Source organism: Erigeron canadensis, chromosome 6 (genome assembly GCF_010389155.1).
Source record: "Erigeron canadensis isolate Cc75 chromosome 6, C_canadensis_v1, whole genome shotgun sequence".
In the NCBI taxonomy this organism is placed as follows: domain Eukaryota; kingdom Viridiplantae; phylum Streptophyta; class Magnoliopsida; order Asterales; family Asteraceae; genus Erigeron; species Erigeron canadensis.
Window position 1 is genome coordinate 8,579,304 of NC_057766.1, and position 21,508 is coordinate 8,600,811.

General features: G+C 34.8%; 2 protein-coding genes across 3 annotated transcripts; both read left to right on the top strand.

Annotated features, from left to right (window-relative positions):
- The first annotated feature begins 6,415 nt into the window (after positions 1–6,415).
- On the top strand, positions 6,416–12,791 carry LOC122603287 (pre-rRNA-processing protein las1). 2 transcript variants are annotated; one of them, XM_043775955.1, is made up of 8 exons: positions 6,416–6,552; positions 6,695–6,854; positions 7,447–7,610; positions 7,751–7,857; positions 8,161–8,216; positions 9,379–9,550; positions 11,127–11,414; positions 11,760–12,791. In XM_043775955.1, exons 2-8 carry the CDS (start codon positions 6,699–6,701, stop codon positions 12,599–12,601), a joined length of 1,785 nt encoding a protein of 594 aa, XP_043631890.1. In that variant the 5' UTR covers positions 6,416–6,552; positions 6,695–6,698; the 3' UTR covers positions 12,602–12,791. The 2 variants fall into 2 exon arrangements, with proteins under 2 accessions (XP_043631890.1, XP_043631891.1); XM_043775956.1 differs by having other exon boundaries at positions 6,698–6,854.
- Positions 12,792–16,116: 3,325 nt separating this feature from the next.
- On the top strand, positions 16,117–18,158 carry LOC122604263. The gene is made up of 4 exons (XM_043777151.1): positions 16,117–16,510; positions 17,011–17,277; positions 17,408–17,779; positions 17,863–18,158. Exons 1-4 carry the CDS (start codon positions 16,117–16,119, stop codon positions 18,156–18,158), a joined length of 1,329 nt encoding a protein of 442 aa, XP_043633086.1.
- Positions 18,159–21,508: the final 3,350 nt, after the last annotated feature.

A 21,508-nucleotide genomic window follows, 5' to 3' on the forward strand; every position in this document is an offset into this window, starting at 1 on the left:
CAACCACGCATATCAATTTCATAAATACCATCACAAGCAATAGCATCAAAATAATGAACATTATTTCGAGAAACTGAAATACCAATATCATTAAAGACATTAACGAATCCGTTGTTTTTCAACAAAGAAACTGAAATAACACCTCTAGTAATAGAAGGTGCATAATGACAATCGTTCAAAACAATTATTAAACCACTAGGTAAAACCAAATGATAATCTCCGATTTCTTCTACAGCTGCTGGTAGGCCATTTCCCATGAACAGTTGTAAAGATCCCGGTTTAAGTTTCTTTCCCCTTCTAAGCCCCTGTAAAGAATTACAGATATGAGTACCACACCCAGTGTCGTAAACCCATGAATTCCGCTTAGAAAATGAATATAATTCAATGGTGAAGAATATACCTGAAGTCCCGGACGTACCGGGCTTCTTCTTCTTCAACTCAGCAAGATACTTGGGACAATTCTGCTTCCAATGACCCACTTCATTACAATGGTAACAAGGTAGGTTCTTAGTGGGATGTTCCTTCTTCGCCGGAGGGGTCTTCTTAGGTTTAGGAGCAGCAGCAATTTGCTTTCCTTTACCTTCAGCCTTGCCCTTTCCCTTCGGTTGTTTGCCTTTTTAGACCTTCCCCCCTTTGATCATGAGAACATTGGGAGTAGCAATTTTCTTCGGTAACTTCTTTTCAAACTCATTAGCCATGGCAAGAAGTTCCATAACTGTTTTATCCATGCTATGCATAGTATAATTGCGTCCAAACTCTTCAAAATCCTTAGATAAGGACTTGAGAATCATACCAATTTGTACTGGCTTTGCATAAGTATAATTCAACCTATCCAACTGCTCAAAATATCCTTTCATCTTAAGGATATGAGCGCTCACCGGTGTTCCTTGTTCATGTCGCAAGTCATGAAGTACATCGATAAGATCTAATAACTCCATGCCAGCTTGCTTCTCAAACATAGACTTGAGTTCAATAAGCATATCACATGGAAATGAATGCTCAAATTGCTTTTGTAGGTCAGCATTCATGCTTCCCAACATCAGACAAGCGACCTCATTATGTCTATCATATACAGTAGCATAATCCGCTAATGCTTCATTAGAAGCATTGGCAGCAGGAGCAACGGCTCTTGACCCTTCAAGAACTTGGTATTTCCTTTCAGCTCTCAAAACGATCCGGAGCTGACGATACCAATCGTTGAAATTCGGCCCAGAAAGCTTTTCCCTTCCAACATCGACCTAAATGCCGATTGATGTATGTTTTGAGTTGTATTGTTTGTTGCCATCTACGAAACAGACAAAAGTTCAATTATCAGTATTCCGATAATTATCCTTAAGAAATGTAACTTACCCTTGTTAAATTCATCTAACAAATTACTTTCACTAAGCTAGGATCCAACTTGACATACAATCATTTCATCAGTTGATCTGCTAGAAATGACGATATTCAAAAGGCAATCGTGAATCGATAACTGCATTCATGCTCCTAGAATTATGGGACTTACAACAACACTGTAAAGGGGTATTAAGTGTTTTGTAAACATGTTTTGTCCCATCTTATGTCACGGGTTAAGGTCTCACCTCTTAACTCGTTTTAAGTCGCCCAATTAAGAACATGTAGATAGTCCACCGCTGTCTCACAACGAGTGGTAATCCACCTTGAAGAGATACAATTCACCTACGTCTCACGTATAGCAAAAAGCACTGGCAAGTGTTTTTAGCAAAGTGGTGGCATTGACTTAACTTTAAATGGGTAATGCATTTGATTTGAATCAAAAGTTTATGTTTGAAGACTCATGCATAATCTTCGAAACATATTATTTAACAAAACCATTTGTATAGTATTACAATACAAGAGAGCTCGGTAGCTCCATTTAAACGCACAAAGAAGTGCAAGGGCAAAGGTTTGCGATGGACGCAATTAAAAACCCGCCCTTTTAGAAGGCTAACGTACTCCGACTTATACCTCTCTTAGAGTTTGTTCAAATGGGTGAGCCGGTGTATCTCAAGGTTGTAAGACTCCAATTTTATTAATGAAATCTCTATTTCGATAGTTCTTAGTCAAGTTTATTTTCAAAACAAATTTTTGCATCACCTTTATACAACTTATAAACAATACAAAAATTAATAAACTTACTAATTTCCGAACTACTTAATCAAGTAACAAGTTAAGGTAGGCCACCTAAACATAGTCACTATGGTTCATGCATATGTTTAAACCTGGCTCCCCCTTCCGAAAAAGAGGAGCACATGCATCAAGTTACCTTAATTGCGTAAGCCTTTAAACACAATAACTAACAATTAGCACATAAACACATAAAACATGCTGACTGGAAATTTCCAGTAGCTTCATGACCAGTTTAAGCCTGTTTCTTGTCAGATTCAGCTTTCGACCAGAACTAAAAAGTTGTAGCACTATGTGTCTAAAATCTACAGTCCGAATTTGGGCTTCTAACTCATTACCGATTAAAAGATATGAATTTTTTAGTAAACTGTCACACATCAGGAAATTTACACGAAAAATTCACATTGTCACATAATTATCTAATAATCAACCCTAATTATTGGATCATCATGCTTTGCAAAATATATCTCTATATATTTTCAGTAAAATCACAATTAATTTTTGCATGAATTTCTTGTGATTTTACTATTATTTAACAACTTTAAATAATCATGATACACATAATCATGCAATTCATCACATAAATCATGTCAATTCACAATTCAAAACTTGCTCGAGGGTTTCAATCTCCATTGAACAAGGTTAAAACTTTAATTAAACAAAAACCCTAATTTTTATTTAATCAAGATCCGATTTAATTAATTAAAAATAAGAAAAACAACCTTTTAATTATTTAACAATTAATTAAAATCAACCAACCCTTAAACCCCCTTCAAGTTTTGACCTTTGTAATTAATAGATCACATATGTGGCTCGTGATACCACTATTAGAATATGAGCACATAAACATACATAATCACGAGTAGGCGCAACAGAAAAAATCGAAACATATATGCAATCAAATTAATTAACAAAGACTAGAATTGAGTCGTGTACCTTATGCAAGCTCCTATAAAGATAATAATAATAAGATTATTATTAATGTTTAGGGTTTAAAGCAAAACCCCTCTACGATCGCACACTAGACACCCTGAATAACATATGCTAGTACCCGATCACAAATCAAACAAACCCTTTGTTTAAACCTTAACTTCAAAGTCGAACACCCTTAATGAAAAGGGAATTCGGCCACTTCAAAGAAAAAGAGAGAAAAAGGAGAGGATTGCTTATGTGAAAAACCAAGAATTAAGCCTCTATTTATAGGACTTAATTAGGGTTAATCTTGCTTGGAAAATAAGTTAGATTAAGGCTTAAAAAGCCTATGAAGTGGACGGCCCTCCCATCACTTTTGGGTCCAAAATCCATTTTCCAATTTTCATATTTTAATCCTCCTTTTTAATCAATTAATTATAATTAACCTTTAATTATGTTTAATTAATCATTTCGTGATCAAACTAATTAATATATTACTTTAATATATCAATTAATATTATCGAGTTACCGTGTCATTTCGTGTGACCCCGTAGGCTTAAATTATTTCCGGACATGCGATTTATAATAAAATTATCACACTCCAACATGGAGACTATCTAGAGATTGTCTTCCTACTTTCCAAACCTTTTTGCGAGTGGTGTTGATGTATCAACTGCCAAGATGCCTTCAATGTCAGCATGGTATTGAAACGATTAATCATATTTTCAAAAACTGCTATTTGATAACGGAAATGAGAAAGTTGGTTAATAGATGGTTCGGGCTCGATGGCCTGTTTTGTCACCTAAGGAGCTGTTAAGATGGTGCGACGACTTAAATTTTGATCAACTAAAAAAGGATATGTTGAAGGCTATTTTGTTTATTCAGTGGTGGCTCCTTTGGAAAGCTAGGAGCAATTGTGTACATAACTCCGCAACGGAAAAAAGTAGTGATGTTTATAATGAATTGGTGGCTACTTCGTTCTTATGGATCACTAATCGGAGAAAGACGCATAGTGTTTCTTGGCATAATTGGATTTCGAATCCTATTGATTTGCGGTTATGACTTGGTTATGTTGCTTCAAGTCGTAACAAGGGTGAGTTTGTTTTTTGTTGTGGGGCGGTGTTTCACCCAATGTTTTAAAAACCGGTATTTTACTTATACCGGTTTAGAAATTTTTCCGGTATTATCGGTAATGCCGGAAATACCGGCTGGTACGACTCTTTTAATTTATTTTATATTATTATTTTATAAAAATCTTACAAAACTTGTTACTCTTTAACGGAAATTGTCAAAATACAATTATAATCCACTTAACAAAATATGAGTTTTAAAGTTAACAAATAATAAAAAATAACATTATCATAAAAAAAGTTTAAAGAAATCAGAAAAAATAAAATAAAATACCGGAATGGTAATACTAGAAAATACCGGGAATACCGAAAATACCGGCCAGTATTTAATAGTGAAAATACTGGAAAAATATCGGACTTAAAATACCGGAGTATCTTCCGATAGCGGTAATATTGGCCAGTATATACCGGTATTTAAAACATTGATCACACACCACGGAGTAAAAATCGATGGTTCGGCCTCCATCGGTGGGGATTTTTTCTCCTGTCTTGGTTAAATGGCATGAGTTTTTTTCGAATACTTATTATCTTCTTAGCATGTAGAGACTTGAGTTTTCGTTTCATTAATTTGTTGTTTCGTTTATTCTCTTTCTTGTATTTGTACTTGAACTTTTGATTCTTAGTAATAAATCTATTATGCGGCTCTAATTAAAAATAAGATAAATTGTGGCTTGACATGTGGCTTGTGTTATCTATATCTATAATATATTATAAAAAAAATAGTTCCATATTGAAAGTTACATGAGTAAAAATGTCTAAAATACCTAAACGATTATATTACACTATTATTTCTTTATCTTTAAAATATCTGCATTAATCAATTACATCAATTATTTACACCAATCGACGTCGCCTCTACCGCCAACGGTCTTCACCACCACCACACCATTGTCACCACGAAGCACAAATATTACCTGTATTTATAATAAATAATTAAATATAGGGTAAAAATTTTCAACCTGTTTCTCAACCTCCATCACAACCTTTTCCATTTAACAAGCCCCTAGAATCTCAAAATTTAGGGGTGTTCAAACGGTCGGGTGTTGGTTCGAAAGGGTTATTTGGTTCGGTTTAATCGGTTACTTGGAAACTTTATAACCGCAGAATAACCAGACCAATTCTATTTATGACCAATCCAAACCAACCAAATTATCAAATGGCTTAATTGGGTCGGGTACCATTCACCGAAACTGTTAATACAATGTAAATCATGCTTAAAATAATATGTAGAAGATCTTCTTGTCAATATATATCACTCCGATTTTTAAAACAAAACAAAGACGCAAATGGTTGTACTCCAAATTAAAAGATAGTCTGAACTTCAAACAGATATATACACAAAAGTCATTTGATCATTACCATCTCTATTTTGAATTTAAATATATTAACTTGGTTGATCAGTATACTTATTTATTAGGTAATTTTCACATGATCAGATAAGTTGGTGTAGTGGTTTGGTGTTCCTTTGATGACATATAGGTCTCAGGTCGAATCCTCATTTCACCAACTTTGAGATATAGATAGTCATTTCTATGAGGGTTTGGCTTTGGTATACCCACTTTGAATGAGCTCTCTAGCGCGGACCCGGTTAAGACAACCATGCTAGACCTGTCGTTATTGAATCACGACATGAAGTTTCAAGCGAAATTTACCTTAAAAAAAGTTAATTTTTACATGGTTTCAGATGACTTCATAAAATGTTTCATCAGGTTTTGAGAGCTAAAAAATATTTTCAATCTTAAAATTGACACTATCATTTCTTCATTGCCTCAATTAGACCATTTGTAACCATTCAACCTTTCACCTACACTTTTTCCTGTCATATCAGCATCACCTTCTCACTTCTTTCAGGTTTTGCTCGGGGCCCAAAGTTACATATTAGAGTAATACCAACATAAGTAAGTAACTGCTCAGTGCCGCCTTCCGCGGGTTTTGAGCCCCAATACCTCGAAGGTGTATGGGGGAGGTTAAGATGTAGGCAGACCTTACCTTTACCTAAGTAGAGAGACTGCTTCCAGTATCTACCTAAATGATAGAAAAGCCCCTCCAACCTTTGCATGGGATGAGGATCAAACCCATGACCTCTGTTTCCAGAGACAAGAGTGTTTACCACTGATTCAACCATGCTGCTTAGAGTAATACCAACATCCAAACCAAAAACACGGACCCAAATCCTAATAACCCAAAACCAATTGGACCAAATACACATGAATTGGGGCGGGTTTCTGGGTAAAACCAAATAATGAACACTCCTATCAAAATTTCAATATCGTGTTTTCACTTTCCTTCCTGACGGCTGGACGCCGCCTCTACCGCCACTGACGCCTTGTGTACAAACGCCTGACGAATCTATCACTTGGGCGGCAACCTTTGAGTTCCTCCTCCTGTAATCCATTTATTATTTTTTTCTGGAATAACCTAACTTTTCTTATCCAAAAATATTTAATCACCGGAATGTAGCTACATTTAGCAAAACCTTTTAAACCCCTTTATAAAAAGTTTTGATAAATTTTTTTCTTAATTTTCAGTAGAATGACGTCAGAAGTAGAGGTAGGGTTTAAGGAAACAACTAGCACTGAAGTTTTGAGGCAAGAAAAATATCAGTTAGTTCCATGGATAAGTTGGGATGATTGGTGTTTTGTTAAAGACTCCCTTTTTTCGTCTTCGCCGGACCCCGCTTTTCGTAGAGTAAGCGATTATATATATAATTTAACTAACTTTCTTATTTATATTTTTATGTTATGTTTGTTTTGTTATATACGCGAGATAGTGCCCGCGCGTTGCAGCGGTAAGATGGTGGGGGGTAGGTAATAGGAGGTGATAAAGGCATAGAGTGTGATAGCCAAATGCCTTAGCCGTACGCCCTCGAATTTGAAAATTCGTCAAAAGTATATCGAATAACATCTCTAATGAAAGAGTACGAAATTTTAACAACACCTATACAATTTTTATAATTTATCGGTATACGGTTTTTGAGATAAAAGATCCTATTAGAGGAATAAAATGATTTATGGAGGAGAGAGAAAAAATGAGTGGTTGAGATTTGAGAAGAGAGAGAAAAATGATTAGTTGAGATTTAAGGGTATTATAGGTATATTTGATAGAGATGTTTAAATTAGCGAATAAAAAACATGGGCAATTTAGGTACTTCAATTCATCTTTTGAGAATTTCAAAAAAGAGGGTCCTCCTTTATAATATAGTATTAGATATTAGAAGTATTAGATGTATAGAGATAGGCAGAGTTAGAATTTTGTTTTATTTTCTGAAATTTTGTGTTAGATTTCTGCTTGGCGAAGTAGAGGATGTCTTCCGGTAATTATCGAAGTAACTGCTTCCATTGTTGAAGTACAACGAAAGGATCCTCATTTTCGTGAAGGTTTATCTCCGAGTGATTTGTTAGAAGATGATATGTTGACAATGTTATATTGTATGACCATTATGAGGTAAAGATTTTGTCGTATTTTATTTTCGGTTAGCAAAGATTTTTGATTTATTGGTTCGAGTTTTTGTCTTGTTTGTACTATTAGTTGTATCTGCCATTATGATGTTTTGTAATGTAATCGATGAAACTTTACATTTGAAGGCTTATTAATGGTATTGTGGAGAAGACTCGTGACAAGAACAAATTTTCAATTGCAGAAGTGGCTGATGTTATTGGTATTCCACGTATGCTGATTGATATCCGTCATGGTAAGAAGCCATTATCTTATACGTAAATAATGTTAAATCGTTGGTTTCAGATCTGATATTTATTAGTTCATGCTCATTAAACTATTATTATCTCTTTCTTGCTATGTAATTTTAGTGATTCTCTTATAGAAAAAGAGGTGTTACTATCATAAACTTTTTTCATTAACAATCCATGGTGTATGTTCATCATTAGGATTTTACTGTGGGTTTCTTAATATATGAGAGCAACTAGATATTACATTTTGTTGTCAATTGTATTGTTGGTTTCCTTTAAACGTCTTAATCAGTTTACTATTTTTACAGAGAGTTCGCATCGTGATCTTCCTTCACTAAAGCTGGTCAGGCACGCATCTACAAAGGTATATGCTACTGGTATCTTATTTCATGTTCTTTGCGTATGCTGCTACTATTCTCTTTGAATATGCGACGTATATAACCAAAACTATGTTTTTGTCATGCTTGTATTGTCTAGCTTCTTTGGTTGTTTATCACAATCCACCTTTGAGGTAAAGTTATAGTGTTGAGTTTTGCTTCTAAGAATTTGGGACGCCCAAGAAAAAGAGGTCAAAGGTTTATCTATGTTGATGTGTAAGCCATAGCTTTATTTACCGCGTTTTGGTATAGGATAAACAAGAGTTATTCCAACAGTATACTTACAACTGTTTATTTAAATGCATTTACTGGGAACAGTTAATGTTCTGTCGTGTTCTATCTCATTGGAAAAATTATGCCAATTAGGCCTAGGTTAACTAACAATTGCCTAGGTACTACTGTGGATGCATGGGGATTTTTTACCCATTGACCAGGGATCAAAATCTGGCCGTGTCTTGTGGGGGTTTTCTCCATGGAGATTAATGTTGTATAAGTTTATTACATATCCAAAAAAACTTAGGGCAAACATAGGGATTGGGCAGATAAGTGTGTTATGCTTCTCCTAAAGTCCTAAGTCTAAGACAACTAAAAGTCATAAGATGTCTAACCCTAAAAGTAAGGGGCTACAATTTCATATATACATCTATCCTGATTCTAATCCTCCAGGTATCTCCATCAGAAATCATGTCCATGGACAAGCAAAGATCCTTAAGGTCAGAGTTAATGCTATCCTTCCACCTAAGTTTTTTTTCTATGTTCTCCCCCTTTCACGCAAGCCAACGAAAATCATAGTCTCCACCTTAGGGTCTGAAGTTGAACCCTTCGCTTCAATGCCTAAGGTGTTGAATTCAGCAACCAATATCAAATTCTCTCCCTTGTGTTGATTTAGCTGATTATATTAGGAGCTTATTTACACATCATGATGGACTGGTACATAATATAGTCAATAATTCTTGATGAAGCTAATTATGGGTTACACTTGATTAGTAACTTACACCTCCAAATACATGTCTGTGTTATAACTTTTGTTGATAATTCGGGATGTTTTCTTTCAACTTCAGTTCTGCATTCTGTTATGTATATAATGATTTACGCTCAAAGGTAATTATTCTGACACTCCTAAGTTGTTACTCTATACGCTAATCTCAGGCACTTGATTGGTTGAAAGCTTATTATTGGGAGCCCCAAAAGATGGCAATTCTTTACCCCAGTGATAAAACTGCCAACTGCATAAAAGAAATCAAGTCTAGGATACGTAAATTGGCATCTAGTATGGATGTGAAGGGAGTCAAAAGATCAGGTTTTTCATTGAGGGGAAAAAGTAAGCATGCATCATGTTTAAATTTAATCTTCCATATGATATCTAACAATAATTTTAAGTTATCTTCATGTTTTTATGGATCGTTTAGTATTTAGTTTTTTTGAATTTGGTTGTTTGCTACTATTAGTTGGCAAAATAAGATCCACTACACATATTTCTTTCTTGATTAACATTGGCAGCTAAAATTACTTACAATTTGCTATATGCTTAAGTGATGTATCAATCTTTGCTGGAAACTGCTCGCAAGTTTATTAAGATCTGTCATGCTTTCCTTTTAGATAAGCTAATACATAATGTTCTATCTTCTGTTCATTGGTCAAAGTAATTGTTGATGAGTTGTAAGCAGGTGACACCTCATGTATATATATGTATATATATTGTTTATTCAATTCTCCCATTTTTAACTTTTCTTCCACCCCCAAAATGGATATTCCACTTTTTACATATTTGTTTTACCATAGATAGCAAAGTCCTTTGTTGTGTGCAGAACTGACATAACTACTATATAGATTTCAAGTTTTCATCTTCAAATATGATTTACTTTTAGTTCTACATATAAATGCACTAGATTAACTAAAAACTGTACTATCTAGAGTAGGATTTCTAAGCTGTACAGAACCATGGATGATATGTATTTCTGTTAGAAATGGCTGAAGCATTTTGTTGGCAATTCCAGTACCCGATTTATGTGCAAAAGCAATGTTTATTTAGACAACTAAAGCGGACTTTACGCAACCAACATATAGAATATACATCTTACAAATAGATGGATACACTTTGAAAAAACATTTATATTTTACATGAAATAAGGCTTCTGTCGCCTATCAATTTAGCCAGTCTGACCAAATACCAAAATTGAAAATCAGGCTTTGAAAGTTCTGTGAATATTCTTCAGTGCCCTATGGTGATTCAAGTACAGCTCTTATAAATGGCTCAATGGAGAGTTTTACCTTTTACAAGTCAAAAGTTGTATGCCCTAGAATTTATAAGAAATAATTAATAAGTGTTAAAATCCATTCCGAATATGTATATGATAAGGCATAAGAAGGAGTTGTGTGTCAATGTCTTGTTTATCCCGTTTCTAATCTATTTTCAAAGTTTAACTATCAGAAGGTATCAACTCAATTTCCCTATATCATTCCTTCTTTCTGTATTAGTTTCTGTTAGATGTTGCTATTATTAGATTTTATAGTTTTTTTCCCAGATTTTCCTGTGGCAATGCTTTCCTTACTTAGAAAAATGTAGTTGTGGAATAAGAATAGACACAACATATTCGAAGTTCAGATAAAGGCATAATTATCAAATCACTAAGATATTTTATAAACTTATTGCTAATTCATTTCCAGTATTTTGGTTTCCTTTTTATTTACTCCATCCAATGCTTTTTATGTTCAGATGTAGTAATCTAGAAGTTGATGTTTTTATGTTTTTCAGCTTTCTAAATTTTTAGCGATACCATCATATTTCATTTGAATTTTCATAGTATGTTCAAATAATGATGCCTATTTTATGCACGTGTTCTGCTTTTCAGCGTTTATGTATTGAATGTGTGATGGTGGTTGTTTATATTATGAAGGTTTAAAGGAATACAAAAGTAAACAATCTAAGAATGTTCTCAAGTTATATTCTTCCTTCCCGTCAGAAGTTGTATCAATCTTATTGGACTTCTTGCTGAAGGCACAGAAGTCTGCTCATTTGATGGAGCTTTCAGACAGCTCTCAAGCTAAAAATTTCGAAGCTGATACTACTCAACTTGATGATTGGAAACCCCTAGTTATGAAGTTGTCAAATAAAGAACCAGAGATGCTTCTAAGCCTTCTGAAAGCTGTAGTTCAACTAATCGAGACCCGTGAAACTCTAAAAGGTGAAGTTTTTCTAGTTTGCAAGTATGATATTGTGCTTTAGTCTGCGTAGATTCTCATGCATTATTGAGAGTATAACTTAAGTTTGACATATACAACTGAATAAAAAAAAAAACTCGCATTCTTTAGATGCGATTCACAGTGCACGAGGTTTTAAGAATTTGAGAACATTATTGGTGACTTTTAACCTGTCTTACCTGGTCGACCTATATAACATTTCCATATTAGCTATCTTATCCGTTGTCTTAAAATTTTCAAAACCCAAGCTGGTCTGTATTTGGGTCCAAGAGAGTAAGTTGCCACTGTAAGTTGCCACTTCTGATAAAGTTTTCTTGTATGTGTACCAGAAGGAGAACACCTCAAGCCAGAGCACAATCCTGGACTCCACCAAACAGAGCATCTTTCCTCCCTTTTCCAGTGGCTCGTAGGGAACCTAATGGATCTAAAATATTCTCACCAGAAATCTACATCTATAGAAGCCGTAAGTTCACCAAAAGAAAAAGTTCTCTCTAAGTCGGATCTTGTACAAATCCTGCGAAAATGTCTCACAGTATCTTCACTTGGTAACAACTATCTAGCAACCGCAGTCTCAGTTCTTGCACAAAGAACTGGAAATCACACTTTTGTCCAGAAACTCAACAAGCTAGCATCCCTACAAACGCCATACGTAGATACCATGAATGAAACTATTTCGATTGATCAAGAAAGCTTTTACAACCAGCAAGAGAAGTTTATAAATCAAGCAGCCAAGAAGTTGGAGTTTTTTAAACAAAAACTATCTCAAAAACATAAGCTAGAAACTGTTGGGGTGACTAAAAAGAAGAGTAAGAGATGGAGTGTGGTAAAATCATGGAAGTCATGCCCGATTGGTATGTTACCTTCTGATATTGATTCTTCGGGTGTTTTTCCTATTCTTGACGTCGTTGATGATCAAGATGAACAAGCGAATCTAGAAGAGCGTTGTGAGAAGTTGGTAGTAAACGAGTCTCGTGGCAAGAGAGAAGCTGATTGTCCTTTAGACGCATTGGATAATTCAAATGTTAAGAAATGTAAGGAGAATGAATGCATTGAAGATGATGAAAGAACTCTTGAAGAAGTGAACAATCGGTTGATGATTGATGGGGTGTGGAAGAGGGTAACTGAGGATGAATTGAGTAACATCGCGTCGTCTATTAGAATTTTGGTCTAGTGTTATCTTATACATTTTTTATTGAGGCTTTGTAGTATCAAGTTACAGTGTTCTCCAGTTTTGTTTAAATAGGAGAGCAACTTACATTCTATTAGTTATGTTCAAAATAGAATGGTATAATTAGAATGTTTTCAATTGATGTTAAAAACCCTGATCGATGTGTTCAATCCTATGCTTTCATTCTTAAAAACTGTTGTCATTTTCCATAAACTGCAATTGGGTTTCAACTTCATGGACATATGGCTGTTTCCAGGGCTGAGTTTCACTTGAGTTTTTAGGAACCCAGTTACTTGAATTTTACTGCAAAGTTGGTCTTATTGATGTGCACTTATGTTGTTTGATAAAATGTCTGAAAGAAATGTTTTTACTTGGACTTTGATAATTGGGTTGTATCGGAAAGTTGGTGAGTATGAGGAAACATTCGTTTGTTTTATCTGATGATTGAACAAGGGGCCCACCTGATCGGTTTGTTTTATTCGTTTGTTTCACAATGTCACTATCAGGAATCGGGTTGAAATGGCAACAGGTATAGTGTGGTAATTTAAGAGCTGCTTATGCTGCCTTCAACGGGCGTTAGATTTATTAAGACAAATGAAACCAGATATTAATGTTTGACCCGATTCAGTCACCATGATTTCAACTCTCACTGTGTTCAAAGCTAGCTGCTCTCAACCAGCGGTGTAGTGTCTCATTAAAAGATCAAATATGTGTGACACTTCCAATAAGACAACAAGGCAAAAGGTAGACCGTCTTTATCCTTGCACGATATACTCTATGCTACGCAAGGAGGAGAAGTCACTGGGCACGTAACACATTATGATGATACCCAAACTGTAGATGCCCATATCATAATTTGAGATGAGTCATAGTGTGTCATGTGAAAAATCAGCTTAAGCGTGACTGTAACAAAACAATTCAAGTGTCGTATCTATCAATTGGTAGGTGTTGTATTGTAAGAAGTTGTATTTGTCATCTGAACTAGCTTATTTAAGTTTCTTTTAACGATACGAATTCGACCTCAAGATCTTATGATATTGCAACAGCTCAGAAACTCGCAAATTAAGCAATATACGTAGATCTCCTCTATAATTAATCCATACAGTGGTGGAAGATCACTAAGACCAAAAAGGGTTCTGGTCCCTCCAGAATTTTGGGATACAATAAGCAATTATTTAATATTTTATAGTGAAAATTAAAATATATGTGTATTTACCCCTCTCAAAAGTTTAAGATATAGATATGTATTAGATTTAGAAAAAAATTTGACTCCTCCTGTAGGGATGTTCAAGTTCCGCCGCTGAATCCATAAGCGAACCCTTAAATTATCTCGAGCGGTGATTGAAGTATGCAGGCAACTCAATTGCACAGGACCTACACCATATATGTGGGGCATCAAAATTTTCATTTTTATCTAGTATTATGTAAGTTATTTTTTGTTTCCATGTCCAAAATTCCCATAGCCATTTAATGATACTTAAAAAACGGTATGACCTTTTTAAGGCCCATTCATGACTTCGAGTGATCGAGTCGATATACTAATTGTAATGCATTTTTATCTTAGTTGATTTGTTTCATATTCTCTTTTATAAACTCAGGCAATATAAATAATACTCCGTAGTAATACAGAAAACAAGTATATTGATATAAGGGCGAGCTAAATGAACGTAATTGTCTCCTGCAATCCAAATGGGTAAACAACTCATAAAATTTGATATATTTTTGTTAATGACATAAATCATCCATGTGGTTTACTCAAATAGTCACCTTTCGTCCTTTAGTTTTCAAAACCTCAAGGACAGTCTTTTATAGGTGGATAAGGTTCATGTTCAGTCATTTGACTTTTTGACCGTCAAGTTGTCTTCGTTAACCCCCCACATGCTTCCCACGTGAGGGGTACTCCAGTAATTAGCCACACCCCACTACACGTTTTCTCTTTCTTTTGTTTATATATATATATATATATAACAAAAATCATTTTTCCCCAAATCAAAACAACTCCTCATTTTATACATTTCAATCGGTTTCAATCCCTAAAACCCATGATCCAACATTAACTTTGCAACACCAAAATGTCATGCCCGTTATATACAATTCGTGTACATGGTGAAGATCACTTATGGGATCTGGATAATATGTATCGTGAGTATTATTACATTTAGGGTTTATATTTTATGTATTTTTAGGGTTTTTAACAAGTAAACAATTTTTGGGGTTTTATTAACGTATTTCTTATACATTGTAGATTGTTATGCTGGATTGTTCTCCTTCAAGGTGCACCATGGAGGTTTTTTCATGGAATGGCCAAACATGACTTATGAAAGAGGCAATATTGACCATGCTGACTGTATCAATATCGATAAGTTTTCAGTTCATGAGTTAGACTCCATTATGCGGGATTTAGGCTAATGTTCTATCACTTTCTGAAACCTAGGCATTCATTAGATGATGGCTTACACCCTTTAGTGAGTGACCAGGATGTCCATGTATTGTCTAACTATGTAGAGAAGACCAACCTTATAAGTCTTTACATTGAACATGGGATGTCAAATTTAGAGGGTTATTTCTTGCCAAGAAAAATAAATGTTGTTATAGAAGAGATGCCAGATGATGATACAGCTACATTTAAAAAACCTAAGACTAGACCAAAGAATAATAGTGGCACTTATAGAAAGGTATTGCTTGATTGGCATGAGGAACCTATTTTAACCCCTAGTACTCAACAAAACTTAAGAAATGTCAAAGATAATGTCAATGTGAATGCATGTGTGAATGAAATGGGTAAGGCAATTGTAACTGACAGTTACAGTGGTGAAAATGATAATGAGGATGATGAGGGTCATGAAACTGAGAAAGAGGATGAAGAGGGTGAAGATAGTGAAGACAGTGACTACATTCATGGACGGAACTTAGTGAGGACAGGAGGGGGTTCTAGCCCCTCCAAAATATCCATTCCTTAGCGATTATATATTTGATTCGGCAAAATGTTTATTAAACTTTAGGTAGTTCAACTGGTTATAGGTGAAGATGTAATGTGGTTCTGTTCTCTTCTACGAAGGTTCAAGCCTTGTAACTCCTTTCCTAACTTTTTATCTATTTGAATATTTGATTGTTACCTACCCTTTTTTTTATCTATCTCTTTGATGCCCATCTTTTTTACTTTTTATATATTTCATTTATAGTTTCCACTTTCCTGCTATTAAACACCTATATACATAATGGTAGAAAATACAAATTTATATGTAATTTTAAACATCACTTAAAAGACATACATTTAAGTTGTTTATTGTATAATTTGTTTAGTTATATAGATATAAAGCTGAAGTGATGATGAGTACATCTATATACTTATCATGAATAATTGTATAATTCTGTTTAATTAATAGTTGTATAATTCTGTTTAATATACTATCTTAACATACAAACATTTTGACCCCCCCCCCCCTAATAAAATTTCAAGTTCCGTCACTGACTACATTGTTGATGAGGATAATGAGATAAAGGATGTGGAAGTGGATATGAGAGAGTTTCAATTGCATGTTGATGCAGATGTAGAGTTTATGGGTGGGGCTGTTGGTAGACAGGAACATGTTGAAGATAGTAATGAGGATCCAGATGTTGATGTACTACATAATGATGAGTTTGAAAGTGGTTCTGACCCAGATGATGATGTGAATAAGATTAGGAATAGATTGTTGAAAAAAATGTCTAAAGAGAAGAGGAGTGAGGAGGTTGTAATCTCTAAAACTGGATTTCATTTGTCACAAACTTTTGGAACATCCAAGGAGGTTAAGGATATGGTCAAGGCACATGCAATAGAAACTAGGAGGGAATTAAAAATAGCGAAAAATGATAAAGAGAGGGTTAGAGTAGTATGTGAAGGCAAGATGCCAGTGTTCAATACTGAAGCTGGTGGGCCAAAAGTTGGGCCATCTAATGTAGATGCATGAGCTAGACCAATTGTTAATGAAGCTTTTGGGCCTAAAGTTGGGCCAAAGCAAAAAAAGACAAAGACAGTTGGGCCTAGTTAGTCCACCATGTCAAAAAAGAAAGATAAAACAAAGGATAAGGGGACAATTTTGGAAGATGGGCCATTAAATACAAGTGGGGTGGCAGTTGGAAGATTCTCAAATTAAGAATAAGGGTGGTAAAGGAAAGAAGTTAAAAAGCAATACATATACTTGTCCATGGGCTTTACAAGTGTCCAAGCTTTATGGTATGCAAACTTGGATGGTAAAAACCTTCAAAGAAGAACACAAATGCCTGCAATCTAGATCTATCAATCATTTCACCTCTAAGTTTATTGGCAAAAGTATTCTTCAACAAATAGAAGGTATAACATATATCTGTTAGTGTTACTATTTAATTAATGTTTTAATTTAATTGTTTTATATTTACAATTTATGTTACAGGAAATCCTGAAATACCATCTTCGGCTCTACAAGGTGAACTTCAAAGAAGGTTTGAGCTTGGATTATCCAAGAAGAAAGCACAAAGAGCTAAAAGGGCAGCACAAGGTCAACTCAGAGGAGATTATACTAGGCAGTACAATATGTTGAGAGATTATGTGTTGGAGTTGCATACTTCAAATCCTGGGTCAACAATCAAGTTGGAGGTTGAACCACCATTGGATCCAGATTCTAATGAAAGAATCTTTAAAAGGATTTATGTGTGCTTAGGTTCTTTGAAGAGGGGGTCAAAACTGCTGGTATAGAGTTATTGGGTCTTGATGGTGCATTTATGTCTAGTCCATTCCCTGGACAAGCACTTACTGCTGTTAGTATTGACTCAAGTAATGAATTTACCCAGTTGCATATGCATTAGTGGAAGCAGAGACTAAAGATACATGGACATGGTTCTTGGAGTGTTTAGGTGATGATTTAGATCTAGATAAAAGGTCCAATTACACTTTCATGAGTGATAGGCAGAAGGGAATAATTCAAGCAATAGCAAAGGTTTTTCCATGTGTTGAACACAGGTATTGTTTAAAGCATATACATGAAAATATGAAGTTGCAATGGAGGGGAACAGCTTTCAAAAACCATATATGGAAGTGTGCTATAGCAACAACAGTCCCAGGGTTTAATAAGTTTATGCTGGAATTCAAAAACTACAATGAAGCTGCATACAATTGGTTGCTAAAGATCCCACCTCAACATTGGGCTAGGTCACATTTTACAGGTATATTTATATACAAATTATAGTACTATAGTATTATTTAACTGTTTTATTTAGTAGGTTTGTTTTATTTATACATTTTACAGGCAGGGCAAAATCTGATGTGTTGTTAAACAACATGTGTGAAGTATTGAACAGCAAATTGGTTAAGGGTAGGGCTATGCCTATAATCCATTGCCTAGAATTCATTAGGGAGTACTTAATGATTAGGATAGACAATGTGCACAAGGTTATAGCAAAGAGCAAGGGTCCATTAACGCCAACTGCAACTAGGATATTTGAACTGATTAAAACAGAGGCAGAGTCTTACAAAGCAATATTCAATGGTACTGATAAGTATCAAGTTAGTGGTCCCTGGGAGATCAATGTGTTGTTGATATGACCAGAATGTCATGTTCATGTAGAAAGTGGGAAATTACTGGTATGCCTTGCAAACATGCAGTAGTTGTTCACTACAATATGGTAAACAATGGTGTGGCAAATGATGCAGTTGAAGCATGGGTGGACCCTTATTATAGGTTAGACACATGGAAACTTATGTACCAGTTTACCATTAACCCAACCAATAGAATGAACATGTGGGCCAAATCACCTGAACACCTGACACTCATCATTCCACCAAAATACCACACACCAGTTGGTAGACCAAGGAAGAAAAGAAGAGAGACTGCAGAGGAGGTTCAAATGTCAAACAATGGTAAATTATCCAGGAAACTTAGATCAGTTGTATGCAAACAATGTGGCAGAATGGGCCACAACAAGAGGTCTTGTAAAAATGTTGGTACCAGTCAAGCCAATTCAACTGCTCCAAATCAAACTCAGTCAAGCCAACCAAGACAAGCAGGAGGTATACAAGGTTGTCCAAGTCAAGCAAGTGCAGGTGGTGGTTTTGCAAGTCAAGCAAGTGCAGGTGGTAGTGGTTTTACAAGTCAAGCAAGTGCTGGTGGTGGTGGTTTTGCAAGTCAATCAAGTGCTGGTGGTGCTACTGGTACAAGACAGTCAACTGCAGGTGGTGCTGGTGGCCCAAGTCAAGCAAGTGCAAGTATGGCCAGGCCAAGTCAAGAAAGTTTCAATGTCAGGACAACTAAAAACAGGTTGATTTCAAGTCCAGGTGGAACAAAAAGATGCTATCTCATGAGCACCAAGAAAAAACAAGTTTAAATTGCTTTCATTTTCTTCTGGTCATGTAATATTAACACTTTTTAGTGTAATCTGCTACAATTTGAGATTTATGTGTTGTCTTTTGCTACATTTGGTTATGTAGAATGTTAAATTGGAACCTATGCTATGTATGACAATATGCTTTTCTGCCATGTTTGGCCAATTTTGGTATCTATTTTTTTACCATTTATAAGTATTTAATTTACTAAATCTGCAAGAATGAACTGCAATTATGACATTTATATGTATTTTTGGTATCTAATAACACAAACTGCTATATTTGACAAACTGCAAGAATGTGGCACATTTTGGTATTAAATGTCTACAATGTATATATATAAGTAACAGTATGTATGTCACCAAGTCAAAAACACAAAATTGTCAAGACAATAACTTCCATTACCCATTCATTCATGATCAGAATTGATACAACACAAATATATCCAAAAAAGTACATTACTTTGCTTCAGACTACTAATAAAGAAACAAGATACACAATGACAATCGAAGCAAACACCAACATGAACTTCAATTTCTTGATTTGACCATCTTTTTCTTTGATTTTTGCTTCAAGTTTGTTCTTCGATCTCAACAACCCTGGTATGATATCAGTAGCCCGTTGACACATTGCAGGATCAAAACCATCCTATGAATTTGCACTTTGAACCCTATTCCACATAAACCCCCAATTTGAATTTTGATCAAAAAGTTTAATTGAAATTCAAATTGTATAAATTATACTTGGTTAGGACAAGCATAGAATCTTCTTCCTGGGTTCTGGGTTTAGGGGTCGGGTTTACTTTAGGGATTATGATTTTGATTTGGGGAAAAAGGATTTTCGATGTATATATATATGTATAAAAAAAAAGAGAAAACGTGTAGTGGGGTGTGGCTAATTACTGGAGTACCCCTCACGTGGGAAGCACGTAGGGGGTTAACGGAAACAACTTGACGGTCAAAAAGTCAAAGGACTGAACATGAACCTTATCCACCTATAAAGGACTGTCCTTGAGGTTTTGAAAATTAAATGACGGAAGGTGACTATTTGAGTAAACCACATGGACGATTTATGTTATTAACTCAATGTGAAATAATTATAATTGCCTCTTGGGGAAATGATGGGTAGAGCAGACAACCCAATGTTACGTACATCAAAAAATTTTAAACGATATTATAAATTAGACCTTTGAGTTATATAAATATACTTTAATGTCCCCTAAATTTTAACTGTGCAGTACCTAAACTATGTACTGTCCATAGTACATATGTTATCCCCTTTTACAATTTATATTTTGTAGAAACTTTTCTTTATAAATTGTTAATGCTAAAAAAGTAAATAATGATGTATTTAATTCATAAACACATAATTATTGTTTTTGTTAGTATTAACGAGATTTTTGAGCATATATATTTTCGACCTTAGAGGTCATTTTGTAGATATGACCGAAGGCCTCCAAAATACATGGGACGGGCCTGTCAAGCAAGAGCTAGCCCAAAACATTTAAAATTTGAAAATAGAGTTTACCTAAATATGACTTATTTCATACCAATTTAATTGCATTGTTTAATTTTGGAAGAAAAATATTATGTTTATTAAACATGTCTAACAAACACCTCTTTATTTGACAATGATACAGCTTAACTAGCTGAGTCTCTTAAAGCTTATCCGTTAGACAGGGTTCAAATTTTGTCAGATACAAATGCGGTCTCCATTAATCTAGTTAGGGGATCGTAAGTGAGGTTTTCCCTTAAAAGTTACATTTAAAATGGAGCGAGACCTAGTTATGACAACCGGCTTCCATTGTTGAGTTGACTCTCACTTTTTGACGATGGGAAGCGAGAGTTATTCGGAATTTGTCATTCCAAAAATAATCACCTCTTTAATATAAAATTTAATGAAAGAAGTTACACTCTTACTAATAATTTTAGTATCGACCAATGCCGTCCATTTTAACGTCTGTTGGAGATAATCCCACATGAAATATCCTATTTTTGCTATGTGAAAACCGACCATTGTGAATCTAGCAATTCCTTCGCATTTCCCCGCATGATGGACCTTTATCACATGCCCACTAGGTGTAGATTTTCGTGGTCACCATGTGTTTTATGTTGCCTTTTTCTTATTGCAAATTTAGACATAATAAATATAATTAACAGATTCAAAATATATAAGTGTCGAGTGTTGTTAACATTTTGTTTTTTATTAATTAGCTATCATAATTCAAGTTATCGACAAAATCAATGATGAAAGTAAACAATTGTGGTGGATTTTTAGACGAGTTTCAATCTTGAAACGAAACCCCGTGGAAGCACCACATGACACAATATTACGCCGCCCATGCTGCCTTGTGGCGTAGTTATAGATGTGTCCATGTTACGCTGCACGCAGAGACAGATTTAGAAAATGTAGTTACAGGGGGCAAAAATATAAAAACCGTGATAATATAAAGTTACTATGTGAAAAAACAATAAAAATGATTTTTCAAAAACATGAAAAGGATCTATATTTCGGAACCCAAAAAAAAAGGAAATAAAACAACATAAAAAGAAAAAAAATAAAAAAAAATATAT